This window comes from Coffea arabica, chromosome 3c (genome assembly GCF_036785885.1).
Source record: "Coffea arabica cultivar ET-39 chromosome 3c, Coffea Arabica ET-39 HiFi, whole genome shotgun sequence".
Classification (NCBI taxonomy): Eukaryota; Viridiplantae; Streptophyta; class Magnoliopsida; order Gentianales; family Rubiaceae; genus Coffea; species Coffea arabica.
This window is the reverse complement of record NC_092314.1, coordinates 34,189,895-34,214,064: the sequence shown is the minus strand read 5'-3', so window position 1 is coordinate 34,214,064 and position 24,170 is coordinate 34,189,895. Positions and strand designations below refer to the sequence as shown.

Here is a 24,170-nt window from a genome sequence, read left to right as displayed (position 1 = left end):
TTTCTTGTGTTATTCATTGTTGTGATTGTATTAAATTTGTGGCTACCTTTTCTTGTTGATTTTTTTTAAAAAAAGTACTATAGCAATTACTATAGCGATTAATATAGCGTCACTGTTCCTGTGCTACTATTTTTGCATACTGTTCATTACACTATTCATCAAGAGTTATTGTTGATAGTGAAAAAAAATATAGTGACGCAAACTCTGGATGGATTGCACATAAACTTCACTGGTTAAGTGGACTGGTTTGTGGGCAATAAATTAATCTTCTTTTTTGAGTTAAGCCAATGTCTTCCAAGCTACTCAATCCATTTTGCAAGAGCTTCCTTTGACATGGATGGCTTATCCAACAATTCTTTGAGTTTGAATTTGAACTTGAACTTGAACTTGAAGCGAGCTGGCTCTTTGACCCTCGAGTCCATCATGACCATGATGTTTGCATCAACATAGATCTCATTCTTCTTCTCATATGTTTTTTCATATAACAATCATTGATCATATGTCTAACTTGACAATAAAAGTTACACGTAATATTCAAATCCTTCACACAAGTTGGTTTTAAAAATTTTATTCCTCTTTTTCTGTAAATAGTAAACTCATTTACACCAAAAATAGTTTTACCAACTTCCTTTTGTAAAACTCCTTGTTTCTCCTTTTGAAGAAAATCATTCAAATCATCCATTATTTTTTTCAACAAACATTACTCTTCTTTAATCTTTTCATAAAACTTTGTTCTTTCATCTAATTTCTTTTTCAAATTATTTTGATTACGAACAATATCAACTTCAAGTTTCTTCAAATCATCATTTTCTTTTTTCAACTTTTTTTTTTCTTGAAAAAGTTTTAAATTCTCATTTAGCAAAGCATTAATCTTGATTTTCAATATTTGTTTTTAGCATAAGAGTCCTTCAAGTTATCATAAAATTTTGCCACAAAAGATTCAAAGTTGTCATCTTTTTCGAAAGAATAGTTGCTAATAGATACCTCCTTATCACCTATGGTAATAAAGGCCATTTGAACTGTTTCTTTCTCTTCATCAATTTCTCCATCTGAATTACATTCACTCCAAGTTATTTGAAAATTGTTAAATTTTTGTCTTCTTTCTCTTTTGCCTTCTTTCTTCTTCTTCATAGAACATTCATTCATGTAATGTTCCATTTGACCACATGCATAGTACTTTCCATTTTGTTTTTTGTTCACTTCTTGCTTGGCCTTTCCTCTCGAGGCATTGAGTTGATTTGCATTGTTGCTTGGCCCATCTCTCCTAAACCTTCTTTTAATAGAGAGCAATTTTTTGAAACTTTTGGTGAGGAGTGCGAGGCCATTGTTTGCAATGTCTACATCTTCACCATCAATTGAGAATACATCCTCTTCTTCTTGGAAGGCTTTGAGGGCAATGCTCCATTTCATTCTTGCATCTTTCTCCTTTTGGAATTTGGATTTAAGTTTCAACTCATAGGAGTTTAGAGAATTTATAAGCGACTCATTAGATATAATATTTAAATCTCTAGCCTCTTTAATGGCTATAACCTTATTTTTTTCAATTTTTAAATAATGCATTCAAGATTTTTCTATTTTCTCATCCAGGTGTATTATTTGCCAAATACTTCGAGGTTTTTAATGATGTCATTGAATCTACAATAAATTTGGTCAATATTCTCATGTGGCTCCATTTTAAATTACTCATATTTGGTGACAAGGATTTCTTTTGTTCTCTAACATTATCACTACCCTCATGAATTTTTTTTAACTTATCCCATATTTCTTTAGTTGTTTTACACCGATTTACTCTAGTAGATTCATTTGCATCCAAAGCATTATAGAAAACATTCATGACTTTTGAATTCAAGGTAAGCAGAGCACTTAATTCATTTCTTATTTTAGGTCTAATTCTATCGGTTTCTTTATCTTCAATAGTGGTCTCGTAAGGACCTTCATTTACTATATACTACATCACTATCAAGAGATTGCAAAAATATCTCCATTCTTTCCTTCCAACTAATATAGTTGACTCCATTAAACATAGGTAGCCTAGTGATGGATTGACCCTCAAGAAACAATGTATTGTTGGTTGCCATGATATACTCCAAGTCGATTGAACTTAATCTTTGGGAGACCAAACTTTGATACTAATGGTAAGGTCCCAAAGTAGTCTAAGAAGAGGTGAATTAGGTTGTTTAAAAGCCTAGTTAGATTAGAGACAATTTTGCACAATTGAAATTTACAAAGTTACCTAAGTGATCAGATCACCTATTACACAACAATCAAGTATAATCAAGTGGAATCAAACAATGAAAAACAAGTAGATGAGTAAAATAAGAGAATGAGAGAAAGGGTAAGAAAGTTCAAACCAAGAACATTCAAGTATAAGAAAACATGAAGTTTTGTTCCACTAATGAACCTTCTTCAATTTGGTGAGGCAAACCAATCTTGAATAATGGAGGGATCACCTTTTGTTCATCCCAAGCACTCCTTGGTTGACCCAAAAGATTCTACAACTAACTCTAGTTAACCCTTACAAAACTACAAATTGAATGATTCACTCAAGTTTGAAAAGTTTTCATAATGATTTCACCTCACAAGCAATCACAAATATTGTGACAGCCCCACCTTCCCTTAGGGCATGCCGCAAGGTTTAGCGGACTGCCTGCTCAACTCTCGCCAGGACTCAACAATCCAAAATTCCCAATAGGCACAAAAACGAACCACATAACTTCAAACACTACAACCCAAAGCTATGTACAATGGAGTCATTAACAATTCAAGCTTAAAGTACAAGTCAAAGTATTCAATCTTATACAAATACATATGAGGTTTACTAATACAGAAGAGCTTAAACAAAATGCCAAGGGTCTAAACCTAACTCAAATCTTTCCCAAAATCACCAGCCCAAGTCTTCACCCTTGAAAGGAAAACAAGGATAATGGAATAAGCTTTTGCTTAATGAGGTACCACAAGGTCATGCTGTGAGAACCTGGAAAAAAAAATTTTACATTTGTTCTAGGCATTGTTTTGTTTTTCACTCCCCTTCTCTAGAAATTTGCTATCCAGTTTTGTAAGGAGGGGTGTCATTCGATATATATGAGTGTGTGTTGTGTATATCAAGTGTAATTGTGCATGGTTGTAAGTTTCTGTGTTGGAAGGACGGACGAGCGCGGCATTTGAACTAAGGGGAAAAGAAATTTTTTGGTGGAAAAACATTAGTACCAAATCCGGCCAGTTTTTGGCCAGATTGTTGGAGGGTTTTGAAAAAAAAAATGATTTCCCCACTACCCTAAATCCGGCCAGATTCTGACAGGATTGTGACGCGGCACTTCGGCAGCCAACTTTGACTGGTTGTTTTTCCTTCATTCTTATCCTGTTTCTTGGCTAAGATGTCTTCATTTTCTCTTTGTCTTGGCCGGTTGTTTTAGAGAGGAAAAACCAAGAGAAAGTTCTTCATTTTCTAGCTTCAATCTTTGCTCAAATCTTGAGTTTTAACAGGTGAAATTTGAAACTACTCAATACAAGTGTGTACTAAAGAGGAATAAAGGCTGTGGTGGAGTTATTTTGGTTGAGGAAAGACTAGGCTACCATTTCTTTGGGGTTTTGAGGTGATTTCTTAAGAACATCTCTCCTTGTTTCTAATAATTGGAAATTAGTGACTTGTGGTTGCCACTTTGGTAGGTTTATTCAATAGTTCTTGGATTGAAGTGGTGATATGTGAATTTTTCGTTTTATAGTGAATTTTTCTGCCTATATATGAAGTTTAAAGGCTAGCCATGATTTACTAGTTTTGATATGTGGAATATCTAGTGTTTTAGTGATAGTTTAGTTTGTCTAAAGAAATTTCTGGTTTGTGTGCATAATTTCAGATTTAGGGTTTCCAATTTTGGTGTAATTGGGATTAGTTTTGGAGGTACCAATTGGTTGTATATTAAGGGGGTTTAATAGCCTATGATGTAAACGTGCAATTGTGGTTGTTTATTGTGAGATTTGGTGTTTGCTTGTAGGGTTGAAAGAGAAGAAATTAAGGGGAAATGCTGGCCATTTATTTTCTTGTAATTGGACTGAGAAAAGTGAGATTTGGAAATGTGATTTTGTACCGAGTTGGACTTATTGCGTTTAGTACTACTTTGGTCCTCTTGAAGGGTGTTAGATGAGCTACATATTATTTAAACTTTTATACTTTCGTATAATGAAATTGGTGACCGTTTTAACCATTTTCAAACGTGATGCATGTAGACACCAAATTTTGAATAATGTTTTTATTGGTCAATTTCATGTTTTTTGGGCATTTTCTAGCATTTTATAGTATTCTAGATTATTAATTATTATTATTGTTATTATTATTTTTTATTTTCCGTTTCTCTTATGTTATTTGTTGCTCATTTAGTTGGCCTTAAAAAAAAAGAAAAAGAAAAAGAACGCGGAGATAGCAGTATGCAAGAAACAAAAAATGCAGTTTTGTCCAGTGGGCTTTCCGGTCATTTTGCCCAATATTTTGATCCATTAGATTAGCATGGTACAAGGCCATCCGACCCTTTATCCGGCAACTAAAATTTTAGGAAGCAAAAGCCATCCAAGGGCTCCCGGATGATCACAGAAAAATGCAGAAAAGAGGGGACCGTAGATGCTAGGTTTGAGGGGTGGCTGATGTCTATATAAAGCCATGAAGCAAAAAGAAAGAAAAAAAAAAGAGGAAATGACGGCTAAGACTGGAAAGGGGGAGAGAGGTGACGGCTGAGAGCAGGGGTTTTTGGGGGAGAACAGTGAGGGTTTTGAAAAAGGAGAAACGCAGCCAAGGGGGTGATAGAGGAAAGATAGGAGAGGAACGGCGAGAGGGTTTTAGAGAAGTTTTGACGGCAAAAGAAAAAGGAAGAGAGGACTGGAGTAGCGTTGGAGGGCTAGAGAGAAAGGAAAGAAGAGCCGCAACCGAGAGGAGAGAGGAACCGAAGGATTGCAGCAAGTGAAAGAAAGCTAGGAAGACAAAGGGAAAACGCACGCAAAAGAAAAGGCTACAGTTTCTGAGGAGACCAGAGAGAAAGAGAAGCAGCTGCGGGAGAGACGGAGAACAAAGGCTTCATCTTTGGATTACATCAAGCTTTGATCAGAAGCTAAAGGTAACATTTTTTACTCTGGAATTTGTTCATATGTTGCTGGGTTATGATAGATTGCTGAAAGTTTGGCCTTTACACCTGTTTTCGTCCTCCATGCGAGTCGTATTTGCGAATCTGGTTGGGTATGAGGGAAAGAAGAAGGGTTGTAATCCATGTGTGCGTGCTAAGCAAGGCTTCTCTTTGTTTGTTTCCCTGATTAACTTTCGCTGATTCTTGTTGAAATTCCATTAGGTTTTCTGTTGTTTCTTGCTCTTTCGCTTGACAGTCAACGTGTGGGTTTGGCCTGGATTTGGAGGGATAGAGATTTATGTTTTTCTATGGGGTATATGATGAATCCATGGAGTTTTCGCTGGTCTTTTAATGCTTTGGAAATTATTTTCGATTGGTTTAAGCTCATCCACAAGTGCGTTCTTTTTCCTGGTGTTTTACGCATGTATTTTAATGGCTATGGTGTTCATCAAAGTATGTTAAAAGTGTCTAATGAATCTTGGCCAAACATTGTCCGAATCTAGCCTGTGTTTCTTTTCTTTTGCTGCATTTTTCCCGCTCATCTTATGCGATAATAGCTCAGGTTTTATGGCACAAATTTGATGTCAAATGTACCAAGATTGAATCTTGATGCTTGGGGCCCCATAATCTTCATGTTTTGGTCTAAAACTTGATGTTTTGCTTGGATTTTTGTTACCTGGGTTGGGTATGAATTCCATAGCAGCGAAATTGCAGAAATTTTGTTTCCAGTTTGGGCACTCTCTTTCTTTCTGAATTTTGTGTTTCAGTTTTAAGAATTTCATGTTGAAAACTAGGAAGAATGTTTGATGAGCCTTTTCGCCTGTTTTTAGAATGCTTTTGTGTTTAAGAGTTGTGCCTAAAAATCTGCTGCAACAAGCTGAGGTCTCTTGGCATGTTGCAGCAGCTTGGAAGGGTCCTTTTCTTTTCTGTTGGGTCGTTGAAGTGGTAGTTGGTTAGACTTTCTTGCTGTTGTTTATTGCTTATTTGAGATAACATGAAGAATATGCTATGAAGGCTGCATTTAGGGAAAACATAGTCTTGAAGATCAGGAGAAGTAAGCACCATGCGCTATTTGTTCAGTTTTTCTTGTTTGGGTTTTGATGCATGGAGGAATTAAAGTGTCTTGTTCATAAGCATAGCTTGTCTGACTCCTTGGTGATGATCTCAGTGTTTGGTTAAAGAAGTGGAATGTTCTTGGTTGAATGTTTAATGTGCCGTTGCGAGTATATGATAAAAGCTCCTCGGCTGCATCTTTGTTTTTTTGTTTTTGTCTTTTTGGCCTGAAACTCTTCCATGGGAATTGTACAAATCATGTTTGGGTCTAGGACTTGAAGTTTATGTGAGGTTTGGCTGAAGAGGTCTCGAACAAACTTTGTCTATCTGAATCTGAAATTCGAATTTGGAAGCCAAATGTAGCAGACTTGCACTTTAGGTTGCGGAACTTGCTGTTCTGAAGAAGGCAGTTGGTTTCATTTTTAGTTAGTTGCAGAAATTTCAGCCTTCTACGTATGCATGCATGAAAACCAAAAGAAGAAATTGTCCTTCAACCTCTCAAGTCTCCCATAATGCTAATTTGGCCCGAGTAATTGGAAAAGCCAATCAAATTGATCCCTCAAACTTTCTTTTTCCTTTCAATCGGACCCTAATTTTTGAATCATGGACTGTTTAGTTGCTTAAATGCTTTCAATGGTTCAGCTACATGTTTATCCGGCTATTTGAGGTGTCTTGACCTTTTTTTATTGTTTTGAAGCTAACATTCCCTTCACTTCATTACCATTGCAACGGAGGTAACCTCTATTTTTCTTGATTTTATTTCTCTTACGTGCTCCTACGTGTTATGTGTGAATATGCATGTTTTAATCCGCTTTTCATTTCATGTCTAATTGTCTGTTTCGCTTTCTTTTAATTTCGTTGTTTTAATTAGCAAGTCATTTAGGGGCATTTGAACCCCAATTTGTAATAGTTAGGTATTTATTACTTCATTTTATTCCTTCCCCCTTAGATTGTAGTAGGGCTTCCCTAATGTAATAGATAGGGCTTCCTTTTCTTTATTTGCCCTATGTGATTTGCATGTTTTTGTTGCTATATGTTAATTTACTTTATTAGACTCTTGCATTTAGTCGAGCATGCTAAGTGTTATGTGCTACGTGTTTATAGGTGACTTGCATGTCTACTTGCTTTCTATAATCCTAGATGAATATGATGGATGAATGCATATACCATGGCTAGTCCAATGCTAGTCATGGTCCTCCCTTTTAATCCTCACAGGTCTAACGCTTGTGATAAAGCATTTAGTGAAGGGCTAGTCCAATGCTAGACCCATTAGACCCATCCCTCTCGTTAGTGCATTTTTTGTATGTTTCACTACATTTCATGCATTTTTCTTAGTTTTCTAGCATTTGGCATGCTCCTCCAATCCCTTCCCCTTCATTTTAGGTTTTTGCATCCTCATGCTAGTTATAGGGTACATTTGCTTGAGAGTCCCCTTTCGGTAAGGGAAACAAGCGAGTGTGGCTACAAAATAGCCTTAGCACGCTAGTTCTTCCTTCTAATCAAAGGAAAAATTAAAATCGTGAAGTTAGGAGTCATTCCCGTACCCGACTTGATGCATTCCTCTAGGATCATACACTCTCATTTTTATCATATCACTTCCTCACTTTCTTTATCCACATTCTCTCACTACTTATATTTTTCTCAATCCACATGCCATGTTCGCGCATTTTTCTTCTTATTTTTCTACCTCACAAATTGCACCCAATTGCACTTATATATTTACTATTATTATACCATATGTTCATCCACTTGCACATATACACCTTCATTTTTCTCAATTGCACACATGCACTTTTCTTACATTTGCACACATGCACTTTTCTTACATTTGCACACTTGCACTTACATTTGTATTTTTATTTTATTTTGCATTCTTCTTACATTTTCACACTTGCACTCATATTTAGGTCTTCATTTGCATTACCCGTGACCTCTATGAGAGTTTTCCTTATTGGCCATCACAACTCATGTGGTTGGGACAAAAAATCCTCATAAGAGACATTTTAGATTTAGGATTGCATTTTCTTTTTTTCGCATCCATTAGTCATATCCGACATGCAACACATACTTTGGGTAGAAGAATTAGGAAAAGAAGGGCTAAGTCACGCAACTAGTTTTGGCTAGGGTAAGGGAGTGCCTTAGGCTTTGCCTTTGCCTTCTCCCTTATCAAATGTGACCCCCGATCCCTTTCTTCGGTTACGTAGACCTAAAAAATTCTTTAAAGGGTTTGTTTACCTTTCTTTTCGAAAAAAAAATCACTTTTTGGGTGACTTGGTACACCCTAACTCTATACCAAGTGACGACTCCTTTTCTATCTAAAACCCTTTGTTTGGCCAAACCGTCGCATTTCACAATCCCACGGCCTTTTATTTTCACTTTCACACACGTTCACATACATCTCCTACACACTACTTTCACAGCTTTCAAAAAGTGGGGCGCGACAGATTGGCGACTCCACTGGGGACCTTCTAAGTGGGTCCAAGCATTTGATTTAGCTATTCTTTTCCGTTTTCTACCCTTGTTATGCGTAGCATTTGGATATTAGGGTTGCATTTTCCATTTTAGGACCTTTTGCCTCGCGCGCGTATCAAGCTACTCCCTCACTCACGTATGTATGATTGGTTGCTAGGATGTATATTTTACTTGTTTTATATCGCGCTTTGCATTGCATTTTGGGGGGGGTGTGTCACCTTTAGAGCCTCGTGTTGGGTCTCAACCCTTTCCCTCAAAATAGGGAACACTTCATACGTGCACATTTATTTGTTGTTATCCCATTTTGTTTTATTTTCGTGGGCACTTTCCCACACCGCCTTATAGAACTATGTCGCGCCCCGTTTTTTGATAAAATGAATAAATGGTTTAAAAAATGTATTTTTTGATTGAAAAATGAATTTTGATTTAAAAGAAAAATGGGTCTAAATGGGGGTTTGAGAATGCGACGATTTGACCCAACATTATAGTTTAAAAGGGTTTTTAAAACTAAATACGGAGTCGCCACTTGGTAATGAGTTAAGGTGTACCAAGTCACCTAAAAAAATGTATTTTTTAAAGAAAAAATAGGAAAAAGTAGTAAGAAACCCCTTTTAAACGACTCCTAGTCCACGTAAACCAACGAAAAAAGGTTCGGGAGTCACATTTGACGAAGGGGAAGGCAAGGATAAAAATCCAAGGCACCCCTTCGACCTAGCCAAGGCTAGTTGCGTGATTTAACCCTTATTTTCCTATATTTTCTACCAAAAACATGTATTGCAAATTTGGACAAAGACTAATGAATGAGAAATGCACTCCTAAATCTAAGAAATGTCTCTTATGAGGTTTGTGGTCCCATTCACATGAATTGTGAAGGCCAATAAGAAATACCTCATAGAAAATCGTGAATGATGCAAATGAGGACACAAAATAAAAGTGTAAGTGTGCAAAGTGTAGAAAAATGCATGTGTGCCATTTGAAAGTGTTTGTGTACAAATGAATGAAAATATAAGTGCTCGTGTGTAAGTGAACGAAAATAGTAAATATAAGTAAAATGGGTGCAATGTGTGAAAGGACAAAATAAAGAAAGTGAAGAAGTGTGTGATTATGGCATGTGGATTTAAGATATATATTTAGTGAGAGAAATAGTGAGAAAATGATATGAAAATGCATGAACTTAGAGGAATGCATCAGGTCGGGTACGGGGATGACCTCTATTTTTTTTTTTTTTGTGATTCCAATTTTCCCTTTGATTAGAAGGGAAAACTAGCGTGCTAAGGCTATTTTGAAGCCACACTCGCTCGTTTCCTTTACCCAAGGGGGTTTTCACGCAAATGAACCCTAACTAGCATGAGATGCAAGTCCTAAAGTGAAGGGGAAGGGGTTTGAGGAACATGCCAAATGACAAATTAAGGAAAAATGCGTGATATGTGGTGATCATGCATTTAATGAAAAAAAGGGAAAAAAGAACCTATTGGGTCTAGCATTGGACTAGCCCTTTCTATGACATTCTACTATCATTAGATTAGTGAAAAAAAAAAAAAAAAAGAACCACAACTAGCGTTGGACTAGTGTGGTGACGTACATTCATCCATTCCATTCATCTATACTACAAAAAGCGAGTAGACATGCAAATCACTTAAATCATGTAGCACTCATCATGCTCGACTAAATGCAAGATCCTAATAAAGCATTTAACATATAACACATAGGCATGCAACCATTACATTTGCTAACTAAAACAAAGGGGAAAGGGAAAATGGACCAAATTACTTGCTACGCCCTATCTATTACAAGCCAAGAGGTGTACACATACCCCATAAATGAAATAAAAAGAAAGACTTAAAAATGAAATAAAAGTAAATAAATGAAAGGCATTAATAAACATTTAAGAAAACCAAATAGGCATGCAATTTTCATTTAGCACGTTGGATCACATAGGGAGATACAAAAAAAGATAAAAGAAAGTATACCGTCCCCTTTTGTGGTGCTAATAAGTTGGAAAAGGTTCTAAATTGGAGCTAAAACCACTAAACAAAGGATTAATGCACCAATTTAATAGTAAATCAAACAACACAAATTCTTCAAAAACAAAAATTAAAGAACCACTAATAACTATGAAATTGAACCATTAGATCCCTTTAGATAATCAAACAAGTCCATATTCATCAAATGAAATTCCAAGTTAAAAGGGAAAGGAAACTCGAAGGACCCAATTGATTAATCTTTTCAATTGCTTAAGCCATGGTAGAATAAGAAGGGACTTGAGGGGTTAAAGAGTAATTATTGGAAATTATTCATGCAAAATGCATGCAACTCACGTAGGAAACCTGTTTCTGCCACTAAAACATAAAGACTACTGCATTTTTTGTTTCCAAACTTGTCGTTTCATCATGCCAACTGATTTATCAAAACCAGAGATTACTGATGACCTTCGGCACCAAACTACCGATCATGCACAGGACATTTCAGTCAAGCTACAAATCAAATCAAACGTTTGAAACAAAGCCAAAGCTTCGGCCATCTAAGGAAAAGAAAAGATATTTGCGCATACTGCTGCAACAGGACCAAGAGCTTTGAGCTCATTGCAGCAGCTTTTATGCACAGGCTTCCGCAACTAATTTGAGAAAGAAACCAGCTGCATTTCGTTCCCAACATCACAGTTTTAGGCTAAGGAACTAACCACATAAACATCCCAATCCAAACAAGCAAAACTCAGCCAAATATCATTAAAAAAAAAATCTGGAAAGCATACGTGCAATGGCAAGAAACTTCAGCTTCTGAAATGTTTCATTTGTTGCCATTTTCTGCCATGATTTTCTATCCCTTTCACCATAGCAAATACCAAAGCTTCAAACTATCGATTAAATGAAACGCATGCTCTTGTTGCAGAATTGAAACCACACATTTAAGTTGTCCAAAAGCGAGGAAAGAAAAAAAAAAATTTCGTGCACTTCCAAGCATTATTTTCCAGAGAAAAAATCCCAACAACAACTGCAAATTCCAGTTTCACTCCCTCGGCAAATCACATAAATTTTCCAGCACTTGGTTGGTCTTAAATCCGAATTTATCTCGGTTGAATCATTGTGTTAAGTACCCAAAACTAACATGCAAGGTTACTTAATGAAATTACTATCATTTCTAGTTCAGATCAAGTTCGGACAGCTACTATAAACATCCACAAATCCAGAAATTCTGTTCACCATCCTTGGATGAACTTGCATGTAGCCGTTCACTATTTCATTTTTTTTTCTTTTGCTTAGCCGGACCAATAAACTTCCTGCAAAGCTTAATCATCTAATTTTAATTAGTCAAACACCTAACCAAGTGAAAATCAACCACTTTCCAGCAAATTTCATGCTAAAATACCCATGCAATTTCCAAAACAACTTCAACGGCTAAACTGGAAAAATTGTTTCAGCAATCCATCAACTTCCATTAAAATTTCCAGCCATGCAACCGAAATTCAGGCCACGTAGTTCACATGCAACATCAAATAAGAAACTATCTATCAGGTTGAGTCCAAAATTAAGCTCAGATCATCACAGCTAGCAAATTAAAAACCGAAACTTCCAGCTGAAGCTCTCGGCAGCTTCACTTCCTTCTCAAACAAATTTTTCTATGATTTAAGCTATCATCTAACCACACAATCCCACATGCATGCTTATAGTCAGCTTCATCAACCCATAAACAACTCATCTAAGTTCAGAAATTACCTTAGCTTGAAGCTTAAAACACACGACTAGCAGCTGCAAATTCTTCCTTCTCGGTCAGTCCAGAAATTTCAGTCCGCCACTCTCCCTCTTCCTTGCTCAAACTTGCGGCTGGATTGAAGATAATATAGCTCTCGGTTTTCCAGCTGCTCACGGCTAGAGTAAAGAGTGAGCAGCAGGTCTCCCTCTCTCTTTTTTTTTAGCTTACGGCCGAAAGGAAACAATGAGATGCTCAGCTCTCCCTCTCGGTCGTTAATTCCTATGTAGTTGCTCCCTCACAGCTCACGGCAGAATAAGGCAATGGAAATGTGGAACCAAAAAATCTGGAAGGGTTGTGGTGATTAGTAGTTGATATAGTGGTGTGTGGTAGTGGAGAAAGAAACCGGCACTAAGGATAGAAAATACTAGAATGTGAAGTGGAAATGGATTCGGCAGAAATAGAATTGTGATTTTTTTTGATTTTTTTTTTTGATTTTTTAAAATTAATTAAATAAAACTGATAATAAAAATAGGTAACAAACAACAAAAACAACCAAAAAAAAAATTTTAATTAACATTGGATAGAAACTAAATCTAAATAAACTAGAATCCACAAAGCACAATTTTCCATTTTTCATCAATTTCCTCTTTTCTTTTCTTTTCTTTTTTCACAAATTTTACGTTAAAACTTAAAACTAAAACTAAAACTAAAACGTGAACAAAATTAATATGACAAATAATTAGCAAATAAAAGACAAATAAAAAGGTAACAACTAAAATGCAGACAATCTAAAACAAAATCATGAATTAGATGCAACATACAAATTATTTAAAAATTTGGTGTCTACAGTTTGCCCCTCTTTGTTTGAGTTTTGAAAAAACTTGAGACAAAGAAGTAGACACCAAATACTTACCTGTGTTATTCGGCTGCAAAATGATTTGAACGGACAGGAATTTTAAAAACGGGAATGACCCGAACAAGGAATTTAAAACGGGACTGACCCGAACAGGAATTTAAAACGGGACTGACCCGAACAGGAATTTAAAACGGGACTGACCCGAACAAGAATTTAAAACGGGACTGGCCCGAACAGAAATTTAAAACGGGACTGGCCCGAACAAGGATTTAAAACGGGACTGGCCCGAACAGAAATTTAAAACGGGACTGGCCCGAACAAGGATTTAAAACGGGACTGGCCCGAACAGAAATTTAAAACGGGACTGACCCGAACAGGAATTTAAAACGGGACTGACCCGAATAAGGAATTTAAAACGGGACTGGCCCGAACAGGAATTTAAAACGGGACTGACCCGAACAGGAATTTAAAACGGGACTGACCCGAATAGGAATTTAAAACGGGACTTCACTGGGGAAGTTTAAACAATGAATTGAGTTTTTTTTTTTTTTTTTTTTACCACCTGAGAATAGTTCAACTTTTGTACCAAGAGGGAAATTTGGATTTCTGTGACTGAAACGATAGCTGATGTTGTTTCTTATGATCGAGTCTTGCAAATAACATCGATCCTTGTTTACTGGGAAGCTTTGTCTGACATCAGTTTAGGTGCCAAAAAGAGAGTGGCTGCTTTTGTTTGTAAATGCAACATTCCTGCAAGAAAAGAAGAAATAATGGGCTTGCCACCATTATTTGATCCGGTTTGCCTTGAGAATCGTGTAAACATGAGTCTTGTGATGCTTTTATTTCGGCTCGGCGGCGTCTGCCTTAAACCTTTCAATTTCTGAGACTGATAAAATGCAGATTTACCACGTCACCCAATCCAGGTGGTAGCTTTGTTGTATGTTACTCCCTGTAACTGATGATTGAATCCCCTATCTTTGCATAAACCTCAGGGTTTATCATTCATTTGAATTTAATGGTAAAAGAATGATGCATGAAAATTAGTCATATAAAAATCAATGTATATGCAAGATGATTTCCTATGTTAGGCAAAGATGAGCATGCAAAAGAATGTAGACAATCATAAGCATTCATACACAAATAATTTGAGAATAACCAAGAGGTTTATAAAGATACATTTTGCAAAAGAATATTTGTAAAGAACAAATACAAATTTAACCAACGAATATCATATTCAAAACTTTGGATATTTTCTCTTCGGAATCCGATATTGGCAGAAGTATCACAAATATGAGGAAAACCCCAAATGAACCAGGTCACCGGCTGTTCCTTCTTGAGCTTGTCTGTTGAGAAAACCTACCTTGGCGCCCTTTCGGGTTTTCACCAAGGTTGCCCCCACCCTTTTTGTTGTTTTTTTTTTCTCTTTTTCTTTTCTTTTTTTCTTTTTTCTTTTTTCTTCTTTTTTTTTTTTTTCCGAGGCGCCCTTTCGGGTTTTCACCTAGAGAACCATGAAATATCTCGACCATTATCGACTTAGAAATATGAAATATGAAATGAAGATTTCTGGCATCAGTAGAATGCATTTCCCTTGTGAGATTAGGCGAAAGCATTATAGACATCACCTGCCAGTTGATTAACAAATTTTCTAATAGAAATGCAGCAAGTGACGAAAGCCAGGACTTTGGGCTTTGTAATGAGGTCCGGTGGGGTGCTTTGAAAAAGGTTGAAGGTTGAAAGCAGATTTGATACGAGGGGTGAAATAACTTGAGATTGCACTATCTGAAAACAACTCCAAAACTGAGGAAAATTTGCCCCAGTTTGATCAGTTTTTTTCTCTTTTTGCATTTTTCATTGCATTTTCCTCACTTTTGCATTTTTCTTTGAAAACTAAATTTGCCCCAGTGTAGGTTTTTTTTTTTTTTTTTTCCGAAACAAATTTGCCCCAGTGTGGGGTTTGCAATTCTCAAGGGTTATCAAATGAAATTTGTCAATTCTGATGGCTCAAAGGGGACAAGTAGAGATAAAATATTTTTTTAGTGTAAAAGAAGATGGCCTGACTTGCATTTCGCCATTTGCATGAATTTCTAAAGAAAATTTGCATGATCAAATGAAAAACTTTTTGCACATATCTGAGTTGATGGGTTGAGGGAAAACCCGTCCATCCATTTCCGCCAAAATGAGAGCTCCGCCAGGTAATACCTTTTGGATAATGAACGGCCCTTGCCAATTTGGAGCGAACTTGCCTTTAGCTTCATCTTGCATTGACAAAATTCGCTTCAGTACCTTATCACCTTCTTCAAATGCCCGCCGATGGACTTTTTTGTTGTAAGCTCGGGCCACACGTTTTTGATAGCATTGCCCATGACAGATAGCATTGAATCGCTTCTCATCTATCAAAGTCAATTGCTCATGGCGCTGCTTGATCCAATCGGCCTCCTCCAATTTAGCTTCCATAAGGATTCGTAGCGACGGAATTTCAACCTCAGCTGGTAATACAGCTTCCATCCCATACATAAGTGAATATGGCGTTGCCCCAGTCGATGTCCGAATAGAAGTCCGGTATGCTATCAATGCATAAGGCAACTTTTCATGCCAATCGCGATGCTTTTCTGTCATTTTGCGGATAATTTTCTTCAGATTCTTATTTGCGGCTTCTACAGCTCCATTCATCTGAGGCCTATAAATGGCAGAATTGCGGTGTTTGATTTTGAACTGCTCACATAATCCATCTACCATGTCATTGTTCAGATTCTTGGCATTGTCCGTGATAAGTGTTTCGGGTACCCCAAAGCGACAGATGATGTGATCTCTCAAGAAATTGGCTACTACCTTCTTCGTGACATGTTTGAATGACTCCGCTTCAACCCATTTGGTAAAGTACTCGATTGCCACCAATATAAATCGATGTCCATTTGAAGCAGGAGGATCGATTGTACCAATCATGTCCATACCCCACATTGAACAAGGCCACGGGGCGGTCATGCTATGCAACTCAGTGGGTGGAGCGCGTATAATGTCACCGTGCATTTGGCATTTTATACATCTCCGGACAAAGTCTATACAATCATGCTCCATAGTAAGCCAGAAGTATCCGGTTCTCATGATTTTCTTTGCTAGCAAATGGCCATTCATGTGAGGTCCACAAACGCCACTATGCACTTCTTTCATCATATATTGAGCTTCATCTTCATCAATGCACCTTAAAAGGTTCAAATCCGAGGTTCTTTTGTACAACACTTCTCCATTTAAGAAAAATTTTGAAGCCATTCTACGCAGAAAACTCTTGTCCTTTGTACCAGCATGCAGAGGGTAAGACCCAGTTTTGAGAAACTCTTTCAGATCATTAAACCAAGGAATAGTATCCGAGGACTCGTCTGTAACCCAGCAGTGGGCAGGCTTGTCTTGAAGTTGAACTTGGATTGGTTCGATCTTCAATTCATCAGGATACTGGATCATAGAAGCTAAGGTAGCCAAAGCATCGGCGAATGCATTCCTGGCTCTCGGGAGATGTCTAAACTCCAAATTTTGAAACTGCTTGGCCAAAGTGAGCAGACTACAATGGTAGGGTAGAATTTTCGAATCTTTGGTTGTCCACTGTTTCAAGGTTTGATGCACGAGCAAATCTGAATCACTGAAAGCTATCAATTCTTTGATTTCTATTTCCAACGCCATTTTGAGACCAAAAATGCAAGCTTCATATTCAGTCATGTTATTCGTGCAAGCGAATTGCAATTTGGCAGCGGCAGGGTAGTGCTTCCCTTCGGGTGACACCAAAACAGCTCCAATTCCAGCTCCGAGAGAATTCGAAACTCCATCGAAGAAAAGCCTCCATTCAGGACTTTGTTCACTTATATCATCTGCAGCGCCTACAAATAGGACCCTCTCGTCAGGGAAATAAGTACGGAGTGGTTGATAATCATCATCCCTTGGATTTTCCGCCAAATGATTAGCTATAGCTTGCCCCTTGACCGCCTTTTGTGAGGTGAAAACAATGTCGAACTCTGATAGAATTATCTGCCATTTGGCCAGACGCCCAGTCAACATCGGCTTCTCCAAAAGATACTTCAAAGGATCAGATCGGGAAATAAGATAAGTGGTATGGCTCAACAGGTAGTGTCTCAACTTTTGGGCTGCCCAGGCCAATGCACAGCAGCTTTTCTCAATGAATGAATAATTAGCCTCGTACTGCGTGAACTTCTTGCTTAGATAGTAAATGGCTTGTTCTTTCCTTCCGGGTTCATCGTGCTGACCTAGAACACACCCTACTGCTCCATCGAGTACAGATAAATACATAATCAAAGGTCGGCCCGGTTTGGGCGGCACTAAGACTGGTGGATGCAACAAATAATCTTTAATCTTGTCGAAAGCCTGTTGACACTCCTCATTCCAATACAACAGCTCATTCTTTCTCAATAATTTGAACAACGGCTCGCATGTGGCAGTTAGCTGGCCGATGAACCTCCCAATGAAATTGATCTTCCCTAAGAAGCTTTTCACGTCCTTCTGAGTTTTCGGCACTGGCATATCTCGAATTGCTTTGATTTTCGCCGGATCTATTTCTATGCCCTTCTTGCTAACAATGAATCCCAACAGCTTACCCGCAGGTGCTCCGAAGGCGCATTTTGCAGGATTTAACTTCAAATTGTACTTCCGCAATCTTTCGAATAACTTCTTCAAATCAACCAAGTGGTCCTCTGCCCTTTTGGATTTGATTATGATGTCATCCACGTAGACCTCCATCTCCCGGTGGATCATATCATGAAATAGGGTTGTCATGGTCCTCTGATACGTTGCTCCAGCATTCTTTAAACCGAAAGGCATGACTCGGTAGCAAAAGGTACCCCAAGGGGTAATGAAAGCAGTTTTCTCCCTATCCTCTTCTGCCATCAAAATTTGGTGGTAGCCAGCAAAACAATTGCAAAAGGATTCAATCTCATGTCCGGCAGTATTGTCTAAGAGAATGTGAATGTTTGGTAGAGGGAAATCATCTTTAGGACTGGCTTTATTAAGGTCTCTATAATCAACGCAAACTCGCACCTCTCCATTCTTTTTTGGAACAGGGACTGGATTCGAAAGCCAAATTGGGTAATGGGAAACAATGATAATGTTGGTTTTGAGTTGTTTTTCAATTTGCTCTTTTATTTTGAGGCTCATATCTGGTTTGAATTTTCTGGGTTTTTGCTTTACGGGTGGAAAAGAAGGGTCTGTGGGTAACCTATGCACTACCACGTCAGTTGAAATGCCAGTCACATCATCATAGGACCACGCAAATACATCCTGGAACATGGTCAAGAATTCAAGCATCTCATTTTTCTGTCTTTCACTCAAATGAATACTAATTTGCACCTCCTTAACTTCATCCTCAGTGCCAATGTTAACCTTTTCTGTTTCTTCCAGGTTCGGTTTTGGTTTTTTCTCATATTGTTCAAAGTCCTTTGCAAAAGAATCGAATACCTCCTCATTATCACTCTCGCTTTGGAGTTCGGATTCACAGACCTCCAAGTCGTGAGTGATATAGAGATTGCCATTATCGTATTCCAGAACTGTGATATCCAAAGGGTCAAATAATTTTATTTTTGGCCATCTGAAAGAATTAACGAATGTGGGATAATAAGTAAATAAGCATACAACAAACAAATGAATCAAGCAATATGAATATAAACAATCGAATAAACAACACAACAATGACAAGAACAACTTGTGCATTTTCATAAAGACCTTTGATTGAAAGCAAATTGAAACGAAAACTTAACAATATTTACATGCACAAACGTTAGTTAAAAGGAAAATTGTTTTCATTGGCTATTTACAGATGCAAAGGTATTTTCATGAATTCACATGAATGATAAACCCCTTTTAGTTTACCGAAACTCCTTCCGAACGGGCAGGGACTCGGCTGTCCAATTGGGAATTGATCCTTCGGGGATGTCAGGAAATTCAGCTTCGCCTGGAACACTATCTTCAAATGTTGCCCCAACGAACAATTGAGCCAAACTTGCTTCAATTTCGTCGACTGGATTAACCTCTGATGTGATAACCTCTGTTGGTCGTGGAAAAGTATACCGCAGTGGTGGAATGTCAAAAACCCTTTGCCTGCCCTCTTTCTCTGCTCTTTTGCGCTCCTTCATCTCTTTGATGTCCTTGGCGGTTGGTTGGAAACCTAAACCAAACGAATCCTTTTTCTCAATAATCTCCACTGGCTTCAAAATTCCTTGCAGATCTCGTCCCAGCCCTTTGTCAAATTCATAGCCTCCACGGATCATCTCCTTAGCCATCATGACACTGGCCCTTGATAGAGCTTGCTCCTCCTTTGTTATCCAACTGACGGAGACAATATCAGATGTGCTATGAGGGGTCACTGTGGAGCTTCGGCTACCCTCTTCTTTGGACTCGGAATCGGTGATTACAAGGCAATCCTCCTCGGCAAATATAGTTATCAGCTTGTCATTTACTACGAATTTCAGCAATTGATGCAATGAAGAAGGCACAGCCCCAGACTTGTGAATCCATGGCCTGCCAAGCAAAACGTTGTAAACACTAGAAAAGTGCATGACTTGGCAGGTTATTTGAAACTGCGCGGGTCCCATCTCAACTACTAAATCAATTTCTCCTATTGGCTCTCTTGGCGCTCCATCAAAACCTCGGACTATGGTCCCTGAAGGCCTCAGCTTGACGTCTTGCAATCCTAGCTTTTTCAAGGTGCTCCAGGGACATATATTAAGAGCGGATCCATTGTCAATTAATACCTTCGGAAGCATTTTTCCGTTGCACCTCACAACTATGTACAGGGCCTTGTTATGTCCAATGCCTTCCGACGGCAATTCCTCGTCGGAGAAAGTAATTTGCTTGGTGAAGAGTACATTCCCAACTACGTGTGAGAAATTATCAACTGAAATGTCTCTAGGAATTTGAGCTTTAGTCAGTACTTCGAGCAATGCATCCCTATGCACATCTGATGAAAAAAGTAGATCCAACATGGATATTTGAGCGGGCGACTTGCTAAGCTTCTCGATCACATTGTATTCGCTTCTTTGGAGTCTTTTAAGGAAATCTAAGGCTTCTCTCTCGGTAATTGTTGGTTTGGCGGGTGGCTCAGAATTATGTGCTTGAATCGGAATGGTTGCTTCAAACGGGCTTGCAATTTTCCCCGATCTTGTGACCACTGATACTTCCTTCTTTGCAATTGACCTTTCCCCAATCTGTACGTCAGGTTCATCATAGTTCCATGGTACTTGTTGCAGGCTCAGGACAGGCTCCTGTTTCGGGAATTCAATAACCACCGGCTCCAAAGACTCACTCTCAGCTGGCGTGAGATCCAAGATAAAGGGTTTCTCGTCCTCTTCAAATGGCAGTTCTATGACAAAAGGTTGGTCTGTGACCCCAAACACTTCAGCTTCCCTTGCCAATTCTTTGACTGGTTCCACATACTCCGTATCATCCAGAATAATCCCAATGATATTGACATGTTCCGGTAAAGGGTTCCTATTTACGTTCGGCCCTTGCGCCTCCCTTTTCCGGATTACAATCTCCCCGGCTTCAACCATATCTTGGATTTTATGCTTAAGCGCTTTGCAATCAAAGGTGGCATGTCCGGGGGCCCCAAAATGATAAGCACAGACAGCTTGTGGATTATACCACGCGGGCATGCCATATGGGTAGGTAGGAGGGGGTACTGTACCAATTTTCCCTGCAGCCTTCAACTGGTCATACAATTGGTCCAGAGGCCTGCCTAAATTGGTAAATGTACGGCTAGGGGGTCGGTTGTAAGGTTCAGGAGGTTGAGGATGGTTGTAAACAGGTCTGTTTGATGGAGGAAATCTTGGGTTATATGGAGGGCGAGGTCGGTTTTGGGGTGGATTTGGTTGGGAAATTTGAAAAGGGGCTGAAGGTGGGTTTGGATAGCTTGGGCGAGATCGAGGGTGGTGGATGTTGGTAGTATATACAGGATGCGGATTTGAGTAGTAAGGGTAATGGGGTTGGTAGATTGGGCTGTGTTGATATCGGGGTCTGGGTGAAGGGTTTTGGTTCCAAATAAATGTTGCATCCCCCTCTTTCTTTCTGAACGGCGGCTTTTTCACATTGCTTCCTTGACCTTGTAAAGCATCCAACTGAGATTTCAGGGCAGAGACATTGACAATCTTCCCGGCTCTCACAAAGTCGTCAAACTCTTCCAATTTATTCACAATTGCAGCAAAAGAACAACCAGTCATACGGAAAATTTCTTCGAAATATGGAGGATCATGCGCCTTTATGAATGTGCGAATAATTTCATCCTCAGTCATCGGTGGCTCCACCTTCGCAGCTATCTTTCTCCATCTCTTGGCATATGTCTTATGATCTTCAGATGGTCGCCTTTTCGTTCCTTCCAGAGTAGTCCGAGTTGGCGCTAGCTCACAGTTATACTCATATTGTCTAATGAAGGCATTGGACAGATCGAGCCAGGTCTTCACTTCCTCCGGCTTTAGGTTGGAATACCAGTCAAGCGCATCCCCTTCTAAGCTTTCTGGAAATAATCTCAACGGCAAATTCTCGTCATCCACTGGCTTGCCCAACTTGTTAGCAAACAAGCGCAGGTGCGTTTTAGGGTTGCTTGTTCCATCATATTTGTTGAATTTAGGGGTCTTGAACCCCACCGGCAATTGCACGTTCGGAAACAGGCACAAATCATCATAATCCAACACCCCTTGTTTGCTTAAACCTTGGCTTTTCCGGATGAATTCATCAAAACGATCCAAGCGTTTAAGTAGCTTCATATCAATCTGGGCAGACGACTCTCCCATTTCTGGCTTATTTTGAAAAGTGTGCTCCGGCACCACGGGCTCCGCGGTAGCCTGGTAAAAAGTTTGTGGATTCGGGTGCATGTTTGGGTCGATTTGAGGCTGAAACCCTTGCCCATAAGGAGGATAGAACGGAGGATTTTGAGTATAAGCATATTGCGGGTTGACAATTCCCTCAAACGTGGTTTGCATTGAAGGAATAACAAATGGTAACGTGGTCTGGCTGGGAGGAATAACAAATGGTTCAGATTGTGGTTGTGTGACGGGCACAGGCTCAGGTTGCACTCCGCTACTAACGAGTTCGTCGATTAACCTCTTTTGAGCGGCCATCTCGGATGCCATTTCCCCAAATTTTGTGAGTAACTCTGTCAACTGAACCCCAGGACTTGCAGCTTCCGGCTGGGTAGTTGCAACGGCCTTATCGGATGATTCTGGTTGAGTACTCATGTCTACACGATTCCTTTGGGCTTTACTTCGGGATCGCGTAATAATGGGGCTTTTCCGAAAAGCTATTTTGAAATTTACCTGAAAATGCAAAAGACTTCTTTAGATAAACCAATGATTACTGAATTTCTGCAATTTAAAGAGAGAAAAAAAAGAAAAAGACATGAGTTAGTAATTATTCAAACAATTCGGATGCATGTCCTATTTTGGGGGCCCTTTTTGTGCCAAGGGTAGGCCTAGCATGATGCAACACCTTCGAAATGGGACCCGTAACAAAAACCTGTTTTTGACAATAATTCCAAATGAGGGCAAAAGAAAAATCATTTTCATTGATAAACTTGCCAATATTTACATCATATCACGAAGACGATTCCGTACAAGATTACCAAAACTTCTGAACCTATCTAATACAGAGTCCTTTGTTTCCCTAGCATATGGAATTCTAACACATTCAGTTTGGTCATATAATTCTGCACATTTCCTTTTCAGCTCTTGACGCCTTCCTCGTTCCTTTTCATACAATTGCTTGCTTTGCTCGGCCATCCCTTTGTATGCTTCGACAGACTTACTTAACTGCAGAATCTCCTTATCCCTTGCTTCAATAATGGCTTTTAACCTTTCCACCTCCTTGGCTGGCTCATCTTGTGTTTCTTGTATGGCGGACCTTCCTATCCAGTCTTCATATTGCGGAGTGGTCAATCCCCTTTGTTTGAGTTCCGGAATGTACTTGACGCGTTCGTCATCGGATAACGTTTCCCAGGCCTCATCAATAAGAGTCTTCATTGGAATTTCCTTCGGACATATCCCTTTGTCGAAAACGATGACAAATGGAGTCAGATCAACTGCGGGTGGTACATCTTGGACTCGCCCTAATTGTCGGAGAAACCTCCTCGGATTGTATGCCATGATACCCTGAGTACCCCATAAAGGAACAAATTCGGATGCCTTGGTATGAAGAATAGGTTTGGTACAATTGGTCCAATCCAATACCCATCTAACATTTTGATTGGTCATATTCGTCAAGAAATCCACAAATTCGGACGCATTACACGGCAAATTGCTGCTATCAATCCTCTTATGATGTGTGATTACCCAGTTATATCCGGACATTGGTAGACTCTCGGGAATAGCCGGTCGTCTCATGAAGTGTTCCATCCCCCACACATGTAAGATTAAATTTGATCCACAAAAGAACTTTCCCCCTCTCTGACAGGTAGAGCAGGTTATGAAAATATCGGCTAGAATGGTTGGAATAATAGAACAGGGCTTATTATTGATTCCTAAAAACAGGTCATACATGATTTTGATGAGCTTGAAGGCTATCTTTTTGTCTTTCCTGGGAAAAAGATAAGTTCCCGCCATGACTAATCCATACACCCAAAGTCTCTTTCTATACCACATTTCCTTAGAAGTAAACAAGAAGTCCCCTCGATGTCTTTCGAAACCATCCCTTAACGCGAATCGGTCAAACAAGAATTTTGCCTCTATATTCTGGTCTGACTCTTGTACTACTGACTCCCTTAAACCGGTAAAACGACAAAACTCCACCCTGTCAGATGCTAATGGGAATATTACAGCGGTTCCCTGAACCGGCAAATTGAGAAATCCAGCGATCTCCTCAATTGTTATGGTCATTTCTTCTTTCCCTAGCCTAAAAGTAGAACAAATGGGATCCCATAAGTGCACCAAAGCCTCTACCAAATATCCATCGGACTTAATGTCTTTAAAATCCCCGATAGGTCCCAATCGAGTGGATACTTGATTAATCTC

General features: G+C 38.9%; 1 protein-coding gene across 1 annotated transcript; it reads right to left on the bottom strand.

Moving 5' to 3' along the window:
• Positions 1-879: 879 nt before the first annotated feature.
• LOC140037919 (uncharacterized) lies at positions 880-20,825 on the bottom strand. The gene is made up of 2 exons (XM_072083091.1): positions 19,175-20,825; positions 880-1,049 (listed from the first exon to the last, which is right to left on the bottom strand). The coding sequence occupies exons 1-2, from the start codon at positions 20,823-20,825 to the stop codon at positions 880-882; spliced, it is 1,821 nt and encodes a 606-aa protein (XP_071939192.1).
• Between the last annotated feature and the right edge of the window lie 3,345 nt (positions 20,826-24,170).

Excerpts from the sequence above, each read along its gene's own strand:
- LOC140037919 (XM_072083091.1), bottom strand. The coding sequence starts at position 20,825 with ATGCCCGCGTGGTATAATCCACAAGCTGTCTGTGCTTATCATTTTGGG. Across the intron at positions 1,050-19,174 it reads AGTCGACGAAATTGAAGCAA|ATGGAGAAATTGATGAAGAG; the intron begins GTTTGGCTCAAT and ends AATGTAATTCAG.